The 21,698-nt window shown below is 43.6% G+C and overlaps 1 protein-coding gene across 1 annotated transcript in view; it reads left to right on the top strand.

The window, feature by feature from the left end:
* SGPP1 (sphingosine-1-phosphate phosphatase 1) overlaps positions 1-21,358 on the top strand; it is a 34,806-nt gene extending 13,448 nt beyond the window's left edge. Inside the window, exons 2-3 of the mRNA XM_062181636.1 lie at positions 9,477-9,566; positions 18,906-21,358. Of these exons, the coding sequence (XP_062037620.1) occupies positions 9,477-9,566; positions 18,906-19,457 (642 nt within the window). The 3' untranslated portion in view covers positions 19,458-21,358. The remainder of the gene's footprint in view (positions 1-9,476; positions 9,567-18,905) is intronic.
* Positions 21,359-21,698: the final 340 nt, after the last annotated feature.

The following is a 21,698-nucleotide window of genomic DNA, read 5'->3' as shown; positions in this document are numbered from 1 at the left end:
CTGGGTCATGTGTGTAGGACCTTGGTCCTTAGGAAATGAGAATAGCTACAGAATCAGATCTGGCTTCGTCACTGAAGAAGTAAAGTCAGAAGCCTTCTGTCTGCCGTGTGGGCCTAAGGGCAGAGAAGCTGGTGCAGAAAAAAGAAAAATGAAGTGGGTGTGTTGACAAAGGTCCTGTGACATTGTCCGTGGTACAGTTCCTGTTCTTCTCCGAGCTTAGCCTCATTCCTCCTGTGAGTACGAGATACTCTGTAGCCTTATAACACATCTCCTTTTTTTCTTCCTTGGATAGTTTAAGCTTGTTTCTATTTTTTACATTTTTAGAATTCCAGGACTTAAGAATACACACTGTAAATGGTGAGAGCCAGGCCTATGTAGTTCCAAAAGCCCATATTCTTAACGACCACATTATAGCCAGTAAATGTTGATTTGTTCATTTTTACATGGTGCAAGTGCTTTATGGGAAATATCTTTATACATGAGTCCCTGCTCACATTTTTCATGTCCTTAGTGTCAAGTGGGAGAACTGCGAGGTCAGTGTAGACGAACATTCCAGGAGGTGTGTTTGAGAACATGATATATCTCTCAGTTATGTTCCATCTCTGTCGTCCGCTGTTTACAAACACTGTATGCTATCCCTTACCAGAATTCAAAATAATGTTTTTGTTTTTGTTTTTTTTCTGGTATCTGCCTTTGTCCCATATTTAAGTTGCTTGAAAAAAAAAACTTTTTTAATTTTTAAATTTTATCAAAGATTCTTGTAGTTGTTTTAATTGAAAGTCATTTTATTGACTGATTAAACTAACTTCACTGAATATAAGTGGAAAATGCTACAATATATACAATAATTCTGGTTGTGTATGATAGTTACACATATCAGGAAGAATAAAAGTGTTGAGTAGAATAACTGAAGAAGCCTGTAGATAAATTTCCTCTAATCAAGGATGTGCAATGAAAAGATTAGATAACATGAAGTCAAAAGCACGTAGGGCAACATGTGACCTGTTTTGTGTTTGGTACATTTTTGTTTTTATGTATTTGAAAATGAGATGGAGAACTTGTAAATTTTCACTTTCATTTTTTCTTTTGACAAGATGTAAAGATCTAATTTGAGTAAAAACACTCTATTAGATAGAGGAAGTACATAAATTCAGTAGAAAAGACTGAATATAGAAACCAGGAACCCGTGCCAGACTTAAAATTATTACTTATTTGTGCTTGGGCCCTGCACCCGCGTGGGAGACCAGGAAGAAGTTCCTGGCTCCTGGCTTCGGATCTGCCCAGCGCCGGCCATAGTGGCCATTTGGGGAGTGAACCAATGGAAGGAAGACCTTTCTCTCTGTCTCTCTCTCTCTGTCTAACTCTGTCAAATAATGTATATATTTTAATAAATATCATAAATATCAAATAATATATGTAATTACCAAATTATATATTTATAATATATTAAATAATATATTTAACATATTTAATATAATAAATATCAAATAATATATTTAATATATTAAATAATGTATATATTATTTAACATTCCTGGGTCTGTTTATCTATGAAGGGAGGGGTGTGTCAGGTTACTATCTTTAAGATCTATCTCTTCTGCTTCTAGTTAGGTGAACTTTGTACATGGCCTCCAATCTAAGAGAACCTTAAATAAAAATAATTTGACACTCTGTTTGACCGTAATGATCAGAGAAGTTAAACAACACACTCAACTCTATATACACGAAGGGCAGCTCTGGCTCAACGTCAGATTTGCTGTATTTGAATCCCAGGTGCGTAACTGAGCCCTTCACTGTCCTGGGCAGGCGCTTGACTGCTCTGTGCCTCAGTTGCATCTATAAAATGAGGTGGGGTTTGTATGTTACATAAAAAAATGGAAGAATAAATCCATGTCCAATTCTCCCAAATTCTGCCTAGAATTGAATTTTTGCTTCAAAACCTCTGGCCAGATTAATGATTGGAAATAAAAGACTGGGTTAAGTAGACTGGAGGAAAGTAGAGAGAGTGAAGTGGAGGATGGAGGTGTAACAAATAAGGGCAGAAGCAAGAGAAAGAATAGGGGGAGTGGCCTAGGATTGAGCTGCCTGCATCCCGCGTGAGTACCAGGTTTGACGCCTGACTCCAGATTGCTGCTGATGCAGGCCCTGGGAGGCAGCAGCGAGGGCTCAACTTGTGGGGTCTGTGCCACCCACGTGGGAGACCTGGACTGTTTCTGGCCCCTGGCCTCACCTCGGCTGTTACTTGCATCTGTGGCATTAGTCGTCTGTGTTTGTCTCAAATAAATACATTTAGGACTACTCTTTCCTTAAAAAGGGTGGGGCTGGGGTGTGGGGGGAGAAAAAGAGAGAGGGAGAGAGAGTTGATTAGATTGATATGCAGAGGAAAGGGGGAAGATGGTCTCTCTTTGTCCCCCTAATTCTCACTTTTAAAAAATTATGCAGAAACTAGAGCTCTTACAGGACTGCTAGATTTACCTGTGTGGAAAACACAGAGTAAGTTTGCTGTTGGAATGCCTTTGCATTTTGAAAATTACTGTTTTTAATTAGCCTACTAAAGTGCTGAGGCAGCTCTTCCCTTACTGAAGAGCTGCTGTCAGCCCAGGCTAGATTTGGAAACAAAAATAAAAACAAAAAACTCTAGGGAACCCACAGCAGACAGTGGAGAAGTCCTCTGGGACCTTGTAGCAGACAAGGCTGAATTATCCAGAGAGCACAGAAAACCAGTACTTCTGCAGGCAGGGAATTGGAAACTGCTTGGAAGTCTGGATTTAATGTTAGACCTCATTAACCAGCAGAGTAACAAGTAGTACTTCCCCAGTTGTGGTTTGTGATTTGTGATATATTTTAAATGTAATTTGTATGTGGTAAATTCTGTTGCTAAATTGACTCTCTGTAACATGAGTTTGAAAGAGATACAGTAACAAAACATATCAGTTGAGAATAGGCAAAAAATGATTGAAATATTTTCATTTGCATTTTTCTCATTAATGTATACGTTAAATAACTTTATATGGGTGAATTTTTGTTTTACTTATATAAACTCATATGTTAGTCCACACTAGCCTACTATTACATAAAATGCCAGGAAGGGGGCTGGCGTCATTGTGGCACAGCAGGTTAAGCCACCACTTGGGAAGCTATATCCCATATCAGGGTGCTGGTTTGTGTCCATGATATGCTACTGTGAGTTAGTTTTAGAAAGTGTCTATTACGGGGCTGGTGTTGTGACATAGTGGGTAAAGCCACCATGAGCTGCGACTCTGGCATCCCACATAAGTGCTGCTTCATGTCCTGGCTGCTCTGTTTCCAATCTAGCTCCCTGCTAATGGCCTGGAAAAAGCACAGGAAGACGGCCTTAGTGTTTGGGCTCTTACACTCACATGGGAGACACAGATGGAGTTCCTAGCCTGGAGAGTGAACCAGAGGGTGGAAGATCTTTCTATCTCTCCCTTTCTCTAACTGCCTTAAAAATAAATCTTTTAAAAATATTAATTTTATATCATACTTATTTTGTTTATAAATATATATTTATTTTATTTTTATATTAGGTTTAAAAACTTAAATTACAGAATCCTTACCTAATATTTTTTAAAATACTTGTTTGTTTATTTATTTATATGAAAGAGTGACAGAAAGAGGGAGAGAGAGAGAGATCTTCCATCTGCTGGTTCACTCCCCAAATGGCCTCAATGGCTGAGTCTAGGTCAGGCTGAAGCTAGAAGCAGGAGCTTCTTCTGGGTCTCCCACATTGATGCAGTCCCTCAAGCACTTGGGCAATCTTCTGCTGCTTTTCCAGGCACATTAGCAGGGAGTTGGATTGGAAGTAGATTGGCCAGGAGTTGAACCAGCACCCATATGCCACTGGCAGTGGCTTTACCTGCTATGCCACAACCCAGCCCCTACCTAATATGTTAGGTAAGCTTTGGAAATTTCCTTATTTAAGTTTATTCAAATTGATTTTCACACTGCAATTTATTATGATAGATTCCACAGATACTGTGAGAACTAAAAGTTAACACAGCCCATATCTGAGTCTAGGAACTAAAGATATTATAGGGCTGAAATCCTTCATGGCTGAAGGCTTCAGTGTACTTCAGCAAGTGTTAACTGACAGCCTGCTATGAGCCGGACACTGTGGTGGTCTCTGGTAATACACCCATGGGCCAGACTTAAGTCCCTGCTCCCATGGAACTTCCATTATGGAAGAGAGAGAGTATCAGAAAATAATTAAAATAAGTAATACTGTTTTGAGTATGCATATATATACACCATATATAAATGTATGATATATGTTAATACATGAATACACTTGTGTCAGAGATAAGGGTCATGGAGAAAAGCAAAGCAAGGAGGCCCCTGGGCAGTCCCAGGGAGTGGGCTTGCGACTGTAGAAACCTCGCAAAGTAGCATTTAAAGCAGGTCCTGAAGGAGGCCAGGGAATAAGCCATACAAATATCTACAGGAAATGTGTTCCCGGCACAAGGGTCAGAGAGGAGGCTACTGCTGGGATGCAGAGATGAAATCAAAGTAGGGCCAGGGATGTATTTATTTTCCTTTTTAAAAAATTGAGGCCGGCGCTGTGGCGCAGTGGGTTAATGCCCTGGCCTGCAGTGCTGGCATCCCATATGGGCACCGGTTCTAGTCCCGGCTGCTCCACTTCCAATCTGGATCTCTGCTATGGCCTGGGAAACCAGTAGATGAAGGCCCAAGAGCTTGGGCCCCTGCACCCACATGGGAGACCCAGAAGAAGCTCCTGGCTCCTGGCTTCGGATCAGTGCATCTCTGCCCCATTGTGGCCAATTGGGGAGTGAATCATCGGATGGCAGACCTCTCTCTCTGCCTCTCCTCTCTCTGTGTAACTCTGACTTTCAAATAAATAAATCTTTAAAAAATTTTGAGGCAAAATTCACATATATAAAATTAATCATTTTAATCAATGTGAGAGCAGATGATTCTTTGTACTGATTTCATTTCCTTTGTGGTGGAACTGCTGCATCATATGGTAATTCTTTTTTTTTTTAAGTTTTTTTAAATTTTATTTTATTATTTTTTTTTTATTTTTGACAGGCAGAGTGGACAGTGAGAGAGACAGAGAGAAAGGTCTTCCTTTTTCCCGTTGGTTCACCCTCCAATGGCCGCCGCGGTAGCGTGCTACGGCCGGCGCACCGCGCTGATCCGATGGCAGGAGCCAGGGGCTTCTCCTGGTCTCCCATGGGGTGCAGGGCCCAAGCACTTGGGCCATCCTCCACTGCACTCCCTGGCCACAGCAGAGAGCTGGCCTGGAAGAGGGGCAACCAGGACAGGATCGGTGCCCCGACCGGGACTAGAACCCGGTGTGCCGGCGCCACAAGGTGGAGGATTAGCCTAGTGAGCCGCGGCGCCGGCTGCATCATATGGTAATTCTATTTGTAATTTGTTGAAAAACCTCTATGCTGTTCTTCAAAATGGCCCTACTAATTCACTTTTCTTCTCTCTCTTTTTTAGAGATTGATTTTATTTATTTGAAAGGCAGAGTTACAGAGAGAGGGTGAGAGGGTGAGAGAGAGAGAGAGAGATCTTCCATTCTGTGGTTCACTCTCCAGATGGCTGCAGCTGTTGGAGTTGGGTTAAGTTGAAACCAGGAGCCTAGAACTCCATCTGGATCTCCCACATGGGTAGCAGGGACTCAGGTACTCGGCCATGTTCCGCTGCTGTTCTAGTCCCATTAGCAGGGAGCTGGATCAAGAATGGAGCAAGTAGGACTTGAACTGGCGCCCAGGGTTGCTGGCATTGCATGAAGCTTAATTGCTGAACCACAACATTGACCCATGTTTTGACTCTTTTTTTTTTTTTTTCTGACAGGCAGAGTGGACAGTGAGAGAGAGAGACAGAGAGAAAGGTCTTCCTTTACCATTGGTTCACCCTCCAATGGCCGCTGCGGCCAGCGCACTGCGGCCAGCGCACCACACTGATCTGAAGCCAGGAGCCAGGTGCTTCTCCTGGTCTCCCACGCGCGTGCAGGGCGCAAGGACTTGGGCCATCTTTCACTGCACTCCCGGGCCACAGCAGAGAGCTGGCCTGGAAGAGGGGCAACCGGGACAGAATCCGGCATCCCGACCGGGACTAGAACTCAGTGTGCCGGCGCCGCAGGCAGAGGATTAGCCTGGTGAGCCGCGGCGCCAGCCTGTTTTGACTTTTTGATAGTAGCCATTCTATCTGCAGTGAAATGATAATTTCATTTGGGTTTTGATTTGCTTTTCCCTGATGATTAGTGATGTTGAGCATATTTTCTTTTTTTAAGAAATCAGTAGTTCTTTTAAAAATTTTTTTTAAATTTATTTTTATTTGAAAGGCAGAGAGAAAGAGAGATGGAGAGAGAGAGAGAGAGAGAGAGATCTTTAATCTTCTGGTTCATTCCTCCAGTGCTCACAACAGCCAGTGCTAGGCCAGGCTGAGAACAGGAGCCCTAAACCCAATCGGGATCTCTCACGTGGGTGGTAGGAACCCAGATGCGTAAGCTATCACCTGCTACCTCCCATGGTGTTCATTAGTATGAAGCCAGAACCATTTTTCATATTCCTGTTAGCCATTTGTATTTCTTCTTTTAAGAAATGTCTATTTAACTCTATTGCCTTTTTTAAAAAAATAAGAAATAGATATTTTTAAATTTTAATTTTAAAAATTTATTTCAGAGGGAAAGAGAACATGCTTTGGGGCTGACACTGTGGCGTAGCAGGTAAAGCCACCATCTGCGGCTCCAGCATCCCATATGGACTCCAGTTTGAGACCTAGCTGCTCCACTTTCAGTCCAGCTCCCTGCTAATGTACCTGGGAAAGCAGCAGAGGATGGATGGCCCAAGTGCTTGGGCCCCTGCACCATATGGGAAACCAGGAAGAAGTTCCTGCTTCTGGCTTCAGATCAGCCTAGCTCTGGCCATTGGGGGAATTTGGAGAGTGAACCAGCAGATGAAAGATTTCTCTGTCTCCCTCTCTCTCTTTGTAACTCTGCCTTTCAAATAAATAAAAATAAATCTTGAGAAAAAAAAAAAAAAAGAGCATGTTTACTCTTCAGAAGTCTGCGGTGGCAAGGATTGGGCTGGGCCAAAGCCCTGTAACTCAGTCCAGGTGCCCCGCCTTGGTGACAGGAATCCAATGACTTGAGCCATTGCTGCTGCCGCCAAGGAACTGCGTTAATGGGAAGCTGGAGTCAGGAGCCGGATATTAAACTCGAGCGTGGGACACGGGCATCCTGACCACTAAATGCTGCCCTTATTGCCCATTTTAAAACGCTGTTATTATTGTGGTTGTTGTTGCTATTGAATTATTGAGTTCCTTATATATTCTGGATATTAAAGCCTTCTCATGTATAACTTTAAAGTATTTTTTTTTTACCATTCTGTAGGTTTTCTCTTCACATTATTTTATTTATTTTTTTTTTTTTAAGATTTATTTGAAAGGCAGAGTTACAGAGAGGCAGAGGCAGAAAGAGAGAGAGAGAGAGGTTTTCCATCCTCTGGTTCACTCTCTAGAAAACCTCAATAGCCAGAGTGTGCCAACCCAAAGCCAGGAATCAGGAGTTTCTTCTGGGTCTCCCACGAGGGTGCAGGGGCCCAAGAACTTGGGCTATCTTCCGCTGATTTCCGAGACACATTAACAGGGAGCTGGATTGGAAGTGCAACAGCTGGGTCTCAAACTGGCGCCCATATAGGATCCCGGCATCGCAGACAGTGACTTAATATGCTGCACCACATCTCTGGCTCCTGCTCCACTTCTGATCCAGCACCCTGGTAATGGCCTAGGAAGGCCGCTGATGATAGCCTAGGTGACTGAGCCCCTGACACTCACATGGGAGACCCAGAGGAAGCTCCTGACTTTGGCCTGGCCCAGAGCTGGCTGTTATGGCCATTTGGGGTGTGGGCCACTATTTGTAAGATCTCTCTGTCTCTCTGTCTTTCCGTAACTCTGCCTTTCGAATAAATATAATAAATCTTTTAAACACAGGAAAAAAATAAGGCAGAGTGACAAAGAAAGGGAAAGATACAGAGTCACTCCCCAAGTGGCCGCAACTGCAGGGGCTGGGCCAGGGTGAAGCCAGGAGCCAGGAGCCAGGAGCCAGGACCCCCTCCGGGTCTCTTGTGTGGTTGATAGGGATGCAAATACTCGGGCCATCATCTGCTGCCTTCCCAGGCACATTAGCAGGAAGCTGGGTTGGATGTGAAATAGGTAGGACTCCATTCAGCACTCCCATGTGGATGGGAGCATCCCGAGTGGTAGCTTAACCCCTGGTGCCCATCCTCACTGTGGTTTTGGTCTGTATTTCCTCAGTGGCTAGACATCGAGCTTCTAGTCATGGGCTTGTTGGCCATGTGTATGTTTCCTTTGGAAAAATGTGTATTCAAGTCTTAATCCATTTTTTTCTTTCCTTTGTTTCTGATAGACAGACAGAATGAGAGCTCTCATATGCAGGAACCCAATTATTGTGCCATCTCCGCTACCTCCTAAGGTCTGCAGGTGTTGGAAGCAGGAATTGAAGTCAGGCTGTCTGATGTGGAATGTACACCTTCCTTGCCACGCTAAATACCCAGTCCTGTTTGGTTTCTTTCCTTTTCTTGCGTGTGCACTTAGTGTCCTATTTAAGATTCTGTCCTCTCATCCAAGATCATAGAAACAGATTCCTGTGTTTTCTGCTTGGAGTTTATGGTTTTAGCTGTTGAAGGTGTCCATCCTGAGTCGGTTTTTGTGTATGGTGTGAGTTAAGAGTCCAGCTTCCTTCTTTTGGTATTCTGGCACTGTTTGTTAAAGAGACTGTTCTTTCCTCATTGAGTGATCTCGGTGTCTTTGTTGAAAGTCAGTTAACCATAGATACATGCGTTTGTCTTTGGACTCCCAATTCCATTGCATTGGTGTATACTGTCACTTCTTGGGCTGGTTATACACTGCTTTGATTCCTGTAGTCATTTTGAAGTCTGAAGGTGCGAGTCCTCCATCCCTTTTCAGTGTTTTGGCTGTTCAGAGCCTCATACCTGTGTGTATCCAATGATCCTGAGCTTTCCTGTCTCCGCACAAAGGGCAGTTAGCACTTCAGTGGTCGCGGGCAGAGTGCCACTTAACACCATGGGAAGAGATGGCGTGTACAGGGGCCGGATTCAGGCACTCCTCTTGCAGAGGCCCTTTTGTTGTGGGGCCGTATTCAAAGTATGTCCCCTGCCTGCCCTTCCGTGTGCCAGGGATTGAATCTGTTCTGTAGAGGCAAAAACGAGCCAGTTCCCATCACGAAGAGTGTAGAAACATAAGATTTAATGCACTTGTTCGTTCATGCCAAAATTTCTTTAATGTCTGCTCTGTGCTGTTGCTTACAGCTAGCTGATGGGAATGCAGTGGGGAGGAAAAACATTCTTGTTTGTGTGGAGTTGTACAGTATTGTAAGTTGGTTTTCACTTGCTTGTTTCTATCTAATTTAATTTCTTTAATTCATTTTACTTTTTTGTTCCCCTTTAGTATCCTCTTCTATATGGACTGATTCTTATTCCGTGCTGGTGCTCTCTAGTTTGCCTAAGTAGAATTTACATGGGAATGCACTCCATTCTGGTAAGGAAAACCTCATGTGCTTAATGCCTGATTTTTTTTCCAATACTGACATGCAATTTTATAATATTTGGTCATTTACAAACTTATTTGAAACCTAAGTGAGAAAATGTCATTATTGTAAGTCTCCTAGCTTTGTTTTGCAAAAATATCAACGTGTTGGCTTTGAAAAGTACTAAGTGCAATCAAAGTTTCAAGCATTCACAACAGCCAGGTGTCACACTCAGAATAGTATTTCTTCCTCCCTTCAGTCCCAGTTTGTTGTTTTTTTTAATCTTTTCTGTCCCTGAATCAAAACCAACAATGTGAGTTCAGGAACCAAGGAGGATGCTAAGTATTAGTGAAGACCCAGGGACTAGATGTTAAGTGAACTTACACTCTTCTGGTGCCATTTGTGTTTACCTTTTAGGTTGGGCTTGGCTTCTCTTTTCCATGCGTACTTTATGACCCACAGGAGGTGTTCTGAGAAGGGCAGGGCCAGGACCTTGCTCTGTGTGCAGCCACACCTGCTCATTCCCTCCCCCCCCATCCCTGTTAACATACCTTGAGTTCCAACCTGCCCCAGATTACAGCAATAGCTTCTCAGCTATTGGCCCTACTTCCAGTTTGACTGCTTTGTCCAATAGTCAGTGTCCTGCTTAGTAGACTGTCCAAGACACGAGCATAGCACCATACTGAGTTGTTTAGGTCTTCTCAGATGCAGTACGTGTATCTTAACCTCTGTGATGTCATGGATGCTGTAACCTTTGCCCTGGCAGCTACCTCATTCATTCTTCAAGACTCACTACAAATGTTCTTACCTCCTAAATCCTGTGTTGCCCTATCCAGCTTGCCTTTCGAGATTGGTTAGGCGACCCTTCTCCCACTTAGCCTAAATTGTGATTGCTTTTTCTTTTATCTGTCAACTGCAACAGACTATACAGTTCTTGAAACAGTAACTGTGTTTTCTCCATCCTTAACATCTCACCTCCTATCTCTAAGAATATAGCAAATATTATATTGTAGATGAAGAATCAAAAAAGGGGGAGAAATATGAACTAATTCATGGAATCCAAAAATTTTGAATGGATTCTATTAAATTGTTCTTGCCCTTAACAACAGTGTAACATTTTTAGAATTTTATGCTTATTGAAATATCCCACTAGTCTACTAGTTTTATAATCAAACCAATGATCACATTTCTATGTGAACTCTTGATATTTATCACACACACAAAAAAATGTTACCTATCCTCTGTGCCTTGTTTAGAATTATTCCCTTCCACCTCCAAGTTAGCAGCAGCACTTCTGGAAAGCCATCAAATGGTTATGCATCATTCCCTGGTGGTAAAAAATGAATTCCTAATATTTCTTGGAGGAAAAGATACCAGATTATCATCCCTAGATTCATTATAGTTGTATAAGGAGGAACAAAATTCTGATTATATTGAATACATAATCTCAGAGATACTGTTCCTTTTATTTTTTTTCAAAGGTTTATTTATTTGAAAGGCAGAGTGACAGAGAGAAAGGGAAGGGAGTGGTAAAAGCTGAAGGAGGGAGAGAGCAAGCTCCTATCCGCTGGTTCACTCCCCACATGACCACAACAGGTCAGGGCCAGGCTGAAGCCAGGAGCCAGGAATCCATCTTGGTCTCCCATGTGGCTGACAAGACCCAAGCACTGGGTCCGTCTTCTACTGCCTTCCCAGCATTAGCAGGAAACTGGATCAGAAGTGGAACAACTGGGACTCAAACTGGCACTGCCCTGGGATTCTGGCCTTTGGGGGGGTGGTGGCATAACCCATTGCACCAGAATGCCAGCCCCTAATAGTGTTCTTTTTAAGCAAATAGAATGTTTAGCGGGTTGGTCAAATATCCAGGCCGAATTCAGTTCACTTTTTATATTTGGGTGGCAGGGACCCAAGTCCTTGAGCCATCACCTGCTGCTTCCCAGGGTGCACATCGGCAGGAAGCTGAACGAGGAGCAGAAGCAGGACTGAAACCCAGGCGCTCTGGTAGGGGATGTGGACTTCCCACTGTGATGTAATCACTGTGCCAAATACCTGCCCCTTGGAGGTATTTTTTTTTTTTTTAAGATTCATCTATTTAATTTGAAAGGCGGAGTTACAGAGACATAGGAAGAGACAGAGATAAGAAGTGATTTTTCATCCGCTGGTTCACTCCCCAAATGGCAGCAACTGCTGGAGCTGGGCTGATCCAAAGCCAGGAGCCAGAAGTTTTTCCAGGTCTCCCACATGGGTGCAGGACCCCGAGCACTTGAGCTGTCTTCTGCTGCTTTCCCAGGCCATAGCAGGGAGCTAGATGGGAAGTGGAGCAGCCGGGACTCAAACAAGTGCCAATATGGGGTGCCGGTGCCACAGGCAGAGGCTTAACCTACTATGCCACAGCACCAGCCCCTGCTCTTCTTCTGATCCAGCTCCTTGCTAATGGAGCAGTGGCAGATAAACAAAGTGCTTGGGCTCCTGCCACCACAGGGGACACCCGGATGGAATTCCTGGCTCCTGGCTTCATTCTGACCCAGCCCCAACTGTTGCAGCTCTTTGGGGAATGAACCAGTGGATGGAAGATCTTCCTCTCTCCCTCTCTCTTGCCTTCTCTTCCTGTAACTTCCTTTTAAATAAATAAATGAATCTTTAAAAAGATTAAAAAAAGATAGAGCTCATCTGCCAGTTCACTCAGCCACATGCCCACAACAGCCTGGGCTAGCCCAGACCAACCCAAAGCAGGGAGTGGCAAACTCAGCTTGGGTCTCCCACATAGGTGGCAGGGAACCAAGTATCTGAGCTGTCACTTGCTGTCTTCCAGGAGTTGCATTAGCAGGAAGCTGGAATCAGAAATGTCGCTGGGACTCAAACCCAGGCACTCCAACATGGGATGTAGACATCCCAAAGAGTATCTTAACCACTGTGCCCAATGCTCTGCCCTGACTTATTTTTATAGATGAAATGCTTTACAAATATATGTATCATGGGGGCTGGCATTGAAGCAGGGTGGGGTAAGCTACTTCTTGGGAAGCCCACATTCCATACTGGAGTGCCAGCTTGGGTCCCAGCTGCTCTGCTTCGGATCCAGCTTCCTGCTAATGGACCTGGGAAAGCAGCAGAACATGGCCCAAGTGTTGGGCTCACACCACCCATGTGGGTAATCTGATTGGAAGATCTGGTCTCTCTACTTTTTTCTTTTTTTTTTTTTTTTTTTCTTTTTTTTTTTTTTTTGACAGGCAGAGTGGACAGTGAGAGAGACAGAGAGACAGAGAGAAGGGTCTTCCTTTTTGCCGTTGGTTCACCCTCCAATGGCCGCCGCGGTTGGTGCGTTGCGGCCGGCGCACCGCGCTGATCCGATGGCAGGAGCCAGGTGCTTCTCCTGGTCTCCCATGGGGTGCAGGGCCCAAGCACTTGGGCCATCCTCCACTGCACTCCCTGGCCACAGCAGAGAGCTGGCCTGGAAGAGGGGCAACCAGGACAGGATTGGTGCCCCGACCGGGACTAGAACCCGGTGTGCCGGCGCCGCAAGGCGGAGGATTAGCCTATTGAGCCGCAGCGCCGGCCTACTTTTTTCTTTTTTTAATTAATTCATTAATTTGAAAGAGTTAGAGAGAGGGAGAGAGGGGGGAGGGGATCTTCCATCCACTGGTTCACTCCCCAAATGGCTGCAGTGGCCAGAGCTGGGCCAATCTGAAGCCAGGAGCTTCATCTGGGTCTCCCATGTGGGTGCAGGGGTCCAAGGACTTAGGCCATCCTCTGCTACTTTTCCAGGTGCATTAGCAGGGAGCTGTATCAGAAGTAGAACAGCCGGGATTCTAACCAGCGCCCATATCATATGCCAGCACCGCAGTTGGCAGCTTTACATGCTGTGCCACAGCACCTGCCCCCTACTTTTCAAATAAGTGCAAAAAAACTTTAAAAACAAAATTTATGTGTCATCCTTGCACAGGGATTATACTAATTTCTGTATTCCAATTTTTAAAATATATATGTTGCTGAAGCAAGCACTGAACTATGCTTTAAAACATAATTGGAGGGAGCAGTGGTGTGGCTTAGCAGGTAAAGCCACCGCCTTTAGTGCTGGCATCCCATATGGGCACCGGTTTGAGTCCCGGCTGTTCCACTTCCAATCCAGCTCTCTGCTATGGCCTGGGAAAGCAGTACAAGATGGCCCAAGTCCTTAGGTCCCTCACCCATGTGGGAGACCTGGAAGAAGCTCCTGGCTCCTGGCTTTGGATTGGCACAGCTCCAGCTGATGCGGCCAGTTGGGGCGTGAACCAGCAGGTGGAAGACCTCTTTCCCTGCCTCTCTTTCTTTCTCTGTGTAACTGACTTTCAAATAAATAATAAATAAATCATACACACACACACACACACATTGGTATCTTCATTTTTTTTTTAAAGACTTATTTATTTATTGTCCAACTTACATAGAGAAAGAAGGAGAGGCAGAGAGAGAGAGCGAGAGAGAGAGGTCTTCCATCCACTGGTTCACTCCCCAATTGGCCGCAACTACTTGAACAACACCTGCTGCCTCCCAGGGTGTGCGTTAGAAGGGAAACTGGAATTGGGAGTGGTGCTGGGACTGGAATCCAGGTACTCCAGTTTGGGAAATGGGAGTCCCAAGTCATGTCCTAACCTCTGTGCCAAATGCCTGCCTTTAGCCTAATGCATTTGATTGGAAGGACTGGTCATTAATCACCATCACTTGTGGGGTGTGTACTATATTAGGCTCTATATTGACTAGGATATGCGTTTTCTTGAACTTATAGAGTTTTTAGAGCAAGGAAAGTAATCTTACAAGTTATCAGTTAGCTATTCCATGAAATGGAAACATTTTTTAAATATTTATTTTATTTATTTAAAAGAATTAGAAAGGGAGAGTCAGAGAGAGGTCTTCATCCGCTGTTTCACTTCCCAAGTAGCTGCAACAGCTGGAGCTGGGCCAGGCCAGAGCCAGGAGCCAGGAGCTTCTTCCAGGTCCCTGACAGGCCTGCAGGGGCCCAAGCACCTGGGCCATCTTCCGCTGATTTCCCAGCCACATGAGCAGGGAGCTGGATCTGAAGTGGAGCAGCTGGGACTCGAAGAATGCCGATATGGAATGCCAGTGCTGTGGTGCTTTTATGCACTTTTTTGTTTGTTTGTTTAAATTTTTACTTACTTGAAAGTCAGAGTTACACAGAGAGAGAAGGAGAGGCAGAGAGAGAGAGAGAGAGAGAGAGAGAGAGAGAGAGAGACAGGTCTTCTGTCCACTGGTTCACTCCCCAATTGGTGGCAATGGCTAGAGCTGTGCCGATCTGAAGCCAGCAGCTTCTTCCAGGTCTCCCACATGGGTGCAGTGGCCCAAGGACCTGAGCCATCTTCTACTGCTTTCCCAGGCCACAGCAGAGAACTGGATCAGAGGTACAGCAGCCAGGACTCATACCGGCGCCCATGTGGGCACTACAGGCAGCAGCTTTATCTGCTACGTCACAGTGCCAGCCCCAGTAGTGTTTTTAACAGCTACACCACAATTTTGGCCCCAAAATGGAAATATTAAATAGCTAGGATTCTAACTTGAATGTTGAAATGAACAGAATAATTTTCCTGCCAAAAATAGTAAGAGAAATGAAGAACCAGGATGGAAAGAGGAAGAATTGGTAAGAAAACCATATATAATGTAGAAGATATTCTAAGCAAATAGGTGTTACCTTGTAAAGGCCAGTAAAATAGTTAAACCTGGGCAAATTAAGGGAAAAAGTAAAAGGCAAAAAATAAACAATATTGTCAATTAAAATGAAAACATGAACAGCTGTGCCCAGAATTTAACGAATTAAGAGAATCTTAGAACCAAGTTTATTCTAATAAATTCTAAAATTCTAATGAAATGGACAGCTTGTTAGAAAAACCTAGCTGATCCAAAAAGAACTAGTTACTAAAGAAACAATTACTAGGGGTCAGCAATGTTCAGCGGGTTAAAGTCCTGGCCTGCAGCACCAGCATCCTATATGGGGCTGGTTCGAGTCCTGGCTGCTCCACTTCTGATCCAGCTCCCTGCTAATGCACCTGGGAAAGAAGTGGAGGATGGCCCAAGTCCTTGGGCCCCTGCATCCACTTGGGAGACCCAGAAGAAGCTCCTGGCTTTGGATTGCCTCAGCTCCAGCTGTTGCGGCCTTTGTGGAGTGAACCAGTGGATGGAAGACCTCTCAGTTTTTTCTTCTTTTTCTCTAACTCTTTCAAATAAATATATATAAAAAAAATAGAAACAACTACTAAAGAAATAAAATCAATTTGTTTAAGATTTACCCATAGGATTGGGTAACTTTCTAAAGTGAAGGGTGTTCTGTTCTTGCTTGGGTTGGTGATAATATAAGTGTATACAATTATCAGAATTCATCAGGGAAAGCAGTGGAGGGTGGCCTAAGTCCGTGGGCCCCTGCCACCCACATGGGAGACCTGAATGAAGCTCCTGGCTTCAGCCTGGCCCAGCGCTGGCCATTGTGGCCATGTGGGAGTGAACCAGCAGATGGAAGATTCTCTCTTTCTCTGTCTCTCTGTCTCTCTCTGTCTTTGTCTCTCTCTGTAACTTTGTCTTTCAAATAAATGAATAAATCTTTAGGAAAAAAAAAGCCTGCTGCTGAACTGTATTGGATGCTCCTGAGAAATGACCGCTGTCTTTGGCTGCACAGAGCACAGTGTCGTGAAAAAGAGTGCTTTGGGGAGCACATTGTGGCATATCAGGTTAAGCTGCTTCTTGGACACCACATCTTTGTACCAGAGTGCCAGTTCCTGCCCCAGCTTCTTTGATTCTGCTCCCTCATCCTGCTGATGCACCTTGGGAGGCAACACATGATGGTTCACGTACTCAAGTTCCTGACAGCCATTGGGAGACTGCGCTGGGCTTCCTGACTCCTGGCTTCAGCCTAACCCAGCCTTGGCTGTTGTCATCTGAAGAGTGAACCAGCTCAGAGAGGATCTCTGTGTCTCTTTCTCTGTGTCACTCTGCCTTTCAAATAAAACAGTCTTTTAAAAAAATAGTTTTGGTGCAATGATGACTTTATTTTTACTTATTTACTTTTGTTCATTTGAGGGGCAGAGAGACAGATGGCAAACCAACAGCTTTTCCATCTGCTCAGTGACTTTCCAAAAGCCCACACCAATCAGTGCTGGGCCAGACTGAAGGCAAGGGCCAGGAACTCAGTCTTGGTCTCTGTATGGGTGGCGGGTACCCAAGTACTTGAGCCATCACTTCCTGCCTTCCTGGGTGTATGTGAGTAGGCAGCTGGAATCAGAAGCAGCTGATCGGGGGGTGTGTGTGTATTTCCATCTCTCCCTCTTTGAGGTGGGATTGTGGAGTGGGTTGTCACCATCTGCAAAGCTAAAGTTCATATCCATTCAGGTCCTGGCTGTTCCACTTCCAATCCAGCTTCCTCCTTATACACCTGGGAAAGCAGCAGAAGATGGCCCAAGTCTTTGGGCCCCTGAAACCATGTGTGAGACCCAGATGGAATTCCAGGCTCCTGGCTTCAGCCTGACCCAGCCCTAGCCATTGGGGCCATTTAGGGCCATTTGAGGAATGAACCAGCAGACGGAAGATGATTTATCTGTCTATCGCTCCCTCTGCAGCTGTGCCTTTCAAACACATAAATCTCAAAGAAAGAGAAAAAGAAAAAGAAAAAACAGCTAGGACATGAACCCAGCATTCTGATAAGGGATCCGGCTTCCCGAGTGGAATCCTAACCACTCATAAACACCTGACTCTCCTGGTGAGCTTAGAAAAAAATAGGGAGTGGAAGCAGTGAATGTAAGCCACTGTAATAGTAAGTAGATCCCAGGGGTGTTGTTTGTGTAAAGATTTACTTATTTATTTATTTATTTGAAAGTTACAGAGAGATCTTCAATCTGCTGGTTCATTCCCCAAATGGCCTCAGTGGCCAGAGCTGAGCTGATCCAAAGCCAGGAGCCTCTTCTGGGTCTCCCATGTGGGTGCAGGGGCCCAAGGACTTGGGCCATCCTCTGCCGCTTTCCCAGGTGCATTAGCAGGGAGCTGGATTGGAAGTGGAGCATCCAGGACTCAAACTCATATGGAATCCTGGTACTGTGGGCTGGGGCTTTAACCCACTGCGCCACAGTGCCAGCCCCGGGAAGTTATCTTAATATATCTTTATTTCCTCCATTAAACCATTTTCTATCATCTATCCAATTGCGCCTGCCTGAAACTGAGTCACTTTGATCCCCTTCTTTCCTTTCCCACATTTGATCTATCACCAAGATAAACTGGTCAACTCTAATTTTAAACATTTTCCTAAATCTGTGTGTATGTCTTTGTATGTAGATGTGGACTGTGTGTAGAGTGGGCCCCTGTAGTAGCTTCAGTGGTCTCCTGTCCTCCACACTTCCCTATTGCCCCATCTCTACAAAGCAGATGGAGTCTCTCACAGTTACCAACACTCTGCTGCTTGGAAATCCTTTAGTGGCCCCCTATCACTTTTTTTTTTTTTTGACAGGTAGAATTATAGACAGTGAGAGAGAGAGGTCCTCCTTCCGTTGGTTCACTCCCCAAATGGCTGCTACGGCCGACGCTGTGCTAATCCGAAGCCAGGAGCCAGGAGCTTCCTCCTGGTCTCCCATGCGAGTGCAGGGGCCCAAGTACTTGGGCCATCCTCCACTGCCCTCCTGGGCCACAGCAGATGGCTGGACTGGAAGAGGAGCAACCAGGACAGAATACGGCGCCCCAACTGGGACTAGAACCCGGGGTGCTGGCTCCGCAGGCGGAGCATTAGCCAAGTGAGCCGCGGCGCCGGCCCCCTCCCTATCACTTTTGAAATAAAATAGGCACTCTTCCTGTGGCCTGTCGAGGATGTACTTGGTTTGACCTCTGCCTGTCCATTTGACCCTATGCCGTATTTCTCCTTTCTTTGGCTGACATTTGAGCCAGCCTGGATTATGTCTTATTTCATTGAACTCAAGGGCTTTGTGCTTCCTCTACCTGGAACATGTCTTCAAGCTCCAAAGACAGGCTGGGGCCCTTCATCCAACTCTCACTGTCCTGTTTTAGTTCCTTCATGACACCTATAGCCAACTGAATTATAATATTTACTTGCTCTCTTTTGTAGTTATTGTCACCTTTCTCCATTAAGTGTAAGCTCTATGACAGCAAATGAAGATTATTTCTTTGAATAAGTATATTCTTTTTCCTAGAAATCAAACTGCACAATGTAACCATAGTATTGTTCAAGATAAAGTGGCTATTTGATATATGTAATTATAAGAGTAGAACTATGAAAACATCTTTTGTCATCGATGCACATTTTTTAATTATTAAGAATTTTTAGTGTCTGTTATGTTGCACTAACTGGCCCTACTTTGGTCTTTCCCCAGGATATTATTGCTGGATTCCTGTATACCATTTTAATCTTAGCTGTCTTCTATCCACTTGTGGACATGATTGACCACTTCAACCAAACTCACAGATACGCTCCGTTAATCATCATAGGGCTTCACTTAGCTCTGGGGATCTTTTCCTTCACTCTTGACACCTGGAGCACCTCCCGGGGAGACACAGCTGAGATTCTGGGAAGTGGTGCTGGAGTTGCATGTGGCTCTCATGTCACTTATAACATGGGTCTATTACTAGAACCTTCTCTGGACACATTGCCTTTAGCTAGGCCCCCGCTTACTGTGACTCTGGTTGGAAAAGCCATATTGCGGGTCTTCATAGGGATGGTGTTTGTGTTAATAGTCAGAGATATAATGAAAAAGATCACCATTCCTTTAGCCTGCAGAATCTTCAAGATACCTTGTGATGATATTCGAAAAGCAAGACAGCACATGGAAGTTGAACTTCCTTATCGGTATATTACCTATGGAATGGTCGGTTTCTCCATCACATTTTTGATTCCTTACATATTTTCCTTTATTGGTATCTCTTGATGGAAAAATACTGTTTATGATAAGAAAAGAGGGTATCAGTTACTGATCTCAAAGTATATTCTAGGTAAAAGCCAGATCAGAGTTAGGCTTTTGCAGGAATTTAACTTAAATAATTATTTAAGTAAATTCAGAAGAGTCAGTGCATTTTCTCATTGCACATCCAAGGTGTTGTGTAAGTGAGCTGAGCTGTTGGAATACTGAGAAAGTGATCAGTATCCATTGCGAATGCCCATGTAATGTTTGGAGTTTTCTGCTGTTATGGGCTCAAGTTATATATAATAGATATTAAGGTATATAATATGAACTTATATATCTAATATATGTTATATATAAAATAATATACCTGAAGTTTTTTTTAACCTGGGAGGGGTGTATAAAATCAATAATAATATGCAAACAATTGTGCCTGTGTGTTGGGACCTGGTACAAGTATGTTGTTATTAACAAATACGTTTAACATTTATTTACTATGGTAGCCATTTCCTAATTGAATTGCGTAATTCCTAGACCAGAATTCCTGTGCTACCACACATTGATTGACTGCCTGTTTTCACACTGCCATCCCTTTCATGTTACCTATGATACTGAACATGGGAGGCGTTTTTAGTGGACCAAATTTTCAGAGAAATTTGTTTTTGGAGTCCTTATTTTTTAAAAGTTCTGTACACTGTGTTGAATGTACTTTTATTTGCAACTGTTCTGAACATAAGTTTAATAATTCAGGTACTGAATTTTATTGCTTGCTAATTGTGCCTTTCTGTTGCTGAATTAAGAAATGCCATGTATACTGTGATGTAAAGGTCAGATGTTAACTTTACCTTAAGTTACATATAATCAGGCAACCAACAGGGCTAGAAGTAAAACACCCTTAACTTTTTAACCTTTATTCAGAAAGGAATGTGGAATGGGCCTAACTTTCTCACTAATTTATTGGAAGGCTAAATGGATAAATATTTCCATTTTTTTGTAGGTATTTTTCTGTGCATTGTAAGTTATTGGAACAAGATATATTTTTTTGTGCATTGTCTTGATTGTTGATACTGCAGGCAGATAGTTCCAGTGAATGGAAATGCAGTGGAAGTTTGTAGGTGGGACAATGCACACACATATGTAAGCAAACCGTCTTTCTAAATTATTTGGAGAGGATTGGATTTCCCAGTGTTAACTTTTAATACCCATTTATTAGCCACTTAAGGTAAATTTTAAAAATCTAAAAATGAGCATCAGTTCTTTAGATCTTACTGTTTTCCCCAGTTTTTTTATTTCCACAGTGGATAATTTGGGTATAGTGTTCTTTTTTCTGTCTGTGCCTTTATATTTTTTAATGTGATTTTAATTAAGTTAACATTAAGTTTATTGATAGTAAGAGTTTCTTAAAGAAGAAAATTAACTTTCCATACAAGTGAACATCGGGTGTGGGATTACTGACTTTAGAGCAGTATCTATATGGTCATCCAGAAATATGACTTAAGATGTCTCTATTTTGGACAGCATATCTATCTGAGCTCATATTTTTATAATCCTGATTGAGAATTTAGAGACATGGTAATTTTTTTTTTTTTAACCAAAACTGTATCTGATAATTTTAGTAAAGCAACCAAATTTGGGCTCTTTGCCTAACAGTTAAAAAGAAGCTGAGGCACTTAGGAACATATCGGTACGCTGGAAAATGTGAAGAGATTTTCTTTTAAAATATGTTTGAGGGATAAAATATGTTTGAGGGATTGTTTCCCATAATTTAAGTCTGTGCTATCCTGTTAATCTTTATGTCTACTTAGACAATATTTGAAAATATTCTACTTCTTTGTGTTCTGTTACCTTCTGTCCCATGATAGTTCTCTGCTAAATGTATTTTAAAATAAAAGCCAAATTCAAGATTGAAGAGTGTAATTTGTTGGTTTTATTTGTCTGGAGAGATTTTTAGAAATTTACTTTTATTTGAAAGGCAGAGATTGAGATCTTCCTTCTGGTGGTTCACTGCAAATGGCTGCAGTAGAATCCTTTTTTTTTTTTTTTTTTTTTTTTTTTTTTGACAGGCAGAGAGGATAGTGAGAGAGAGAGAGACAGAGAGAAAGGTCTTCCTTTTTTTGCTGTTGGTTCACCCTCCAATGGCCGCTGCAGCCGGCTCATCGCGCTGATCCGAAGGCAGGAGCCAGGTGCTTCTCCTGGTCTCCCATGCGGGTGCAGGGCCCAAAAACTTGGGCCATCCTCCACTGCCTTCCCGGGCCACAGCAGAGAGCT

Source organism: Lepus europaeus, chromosome 22, assembly GCF_033115175.1.
Source record: "Lepus europaeus isolate LE1 chromosome 22, mLepTim1.pri, whole genome shotgun sequence".
Lineage (NCBI taxonomy): Eukaryota > Metazoa > Chordata > Mammalia > Lagomorpha > Leporidae > Lepus > Lepus europaeus.
This window is presented reverse-complemented; position numbering and strand designations above follow the sequence as displayed.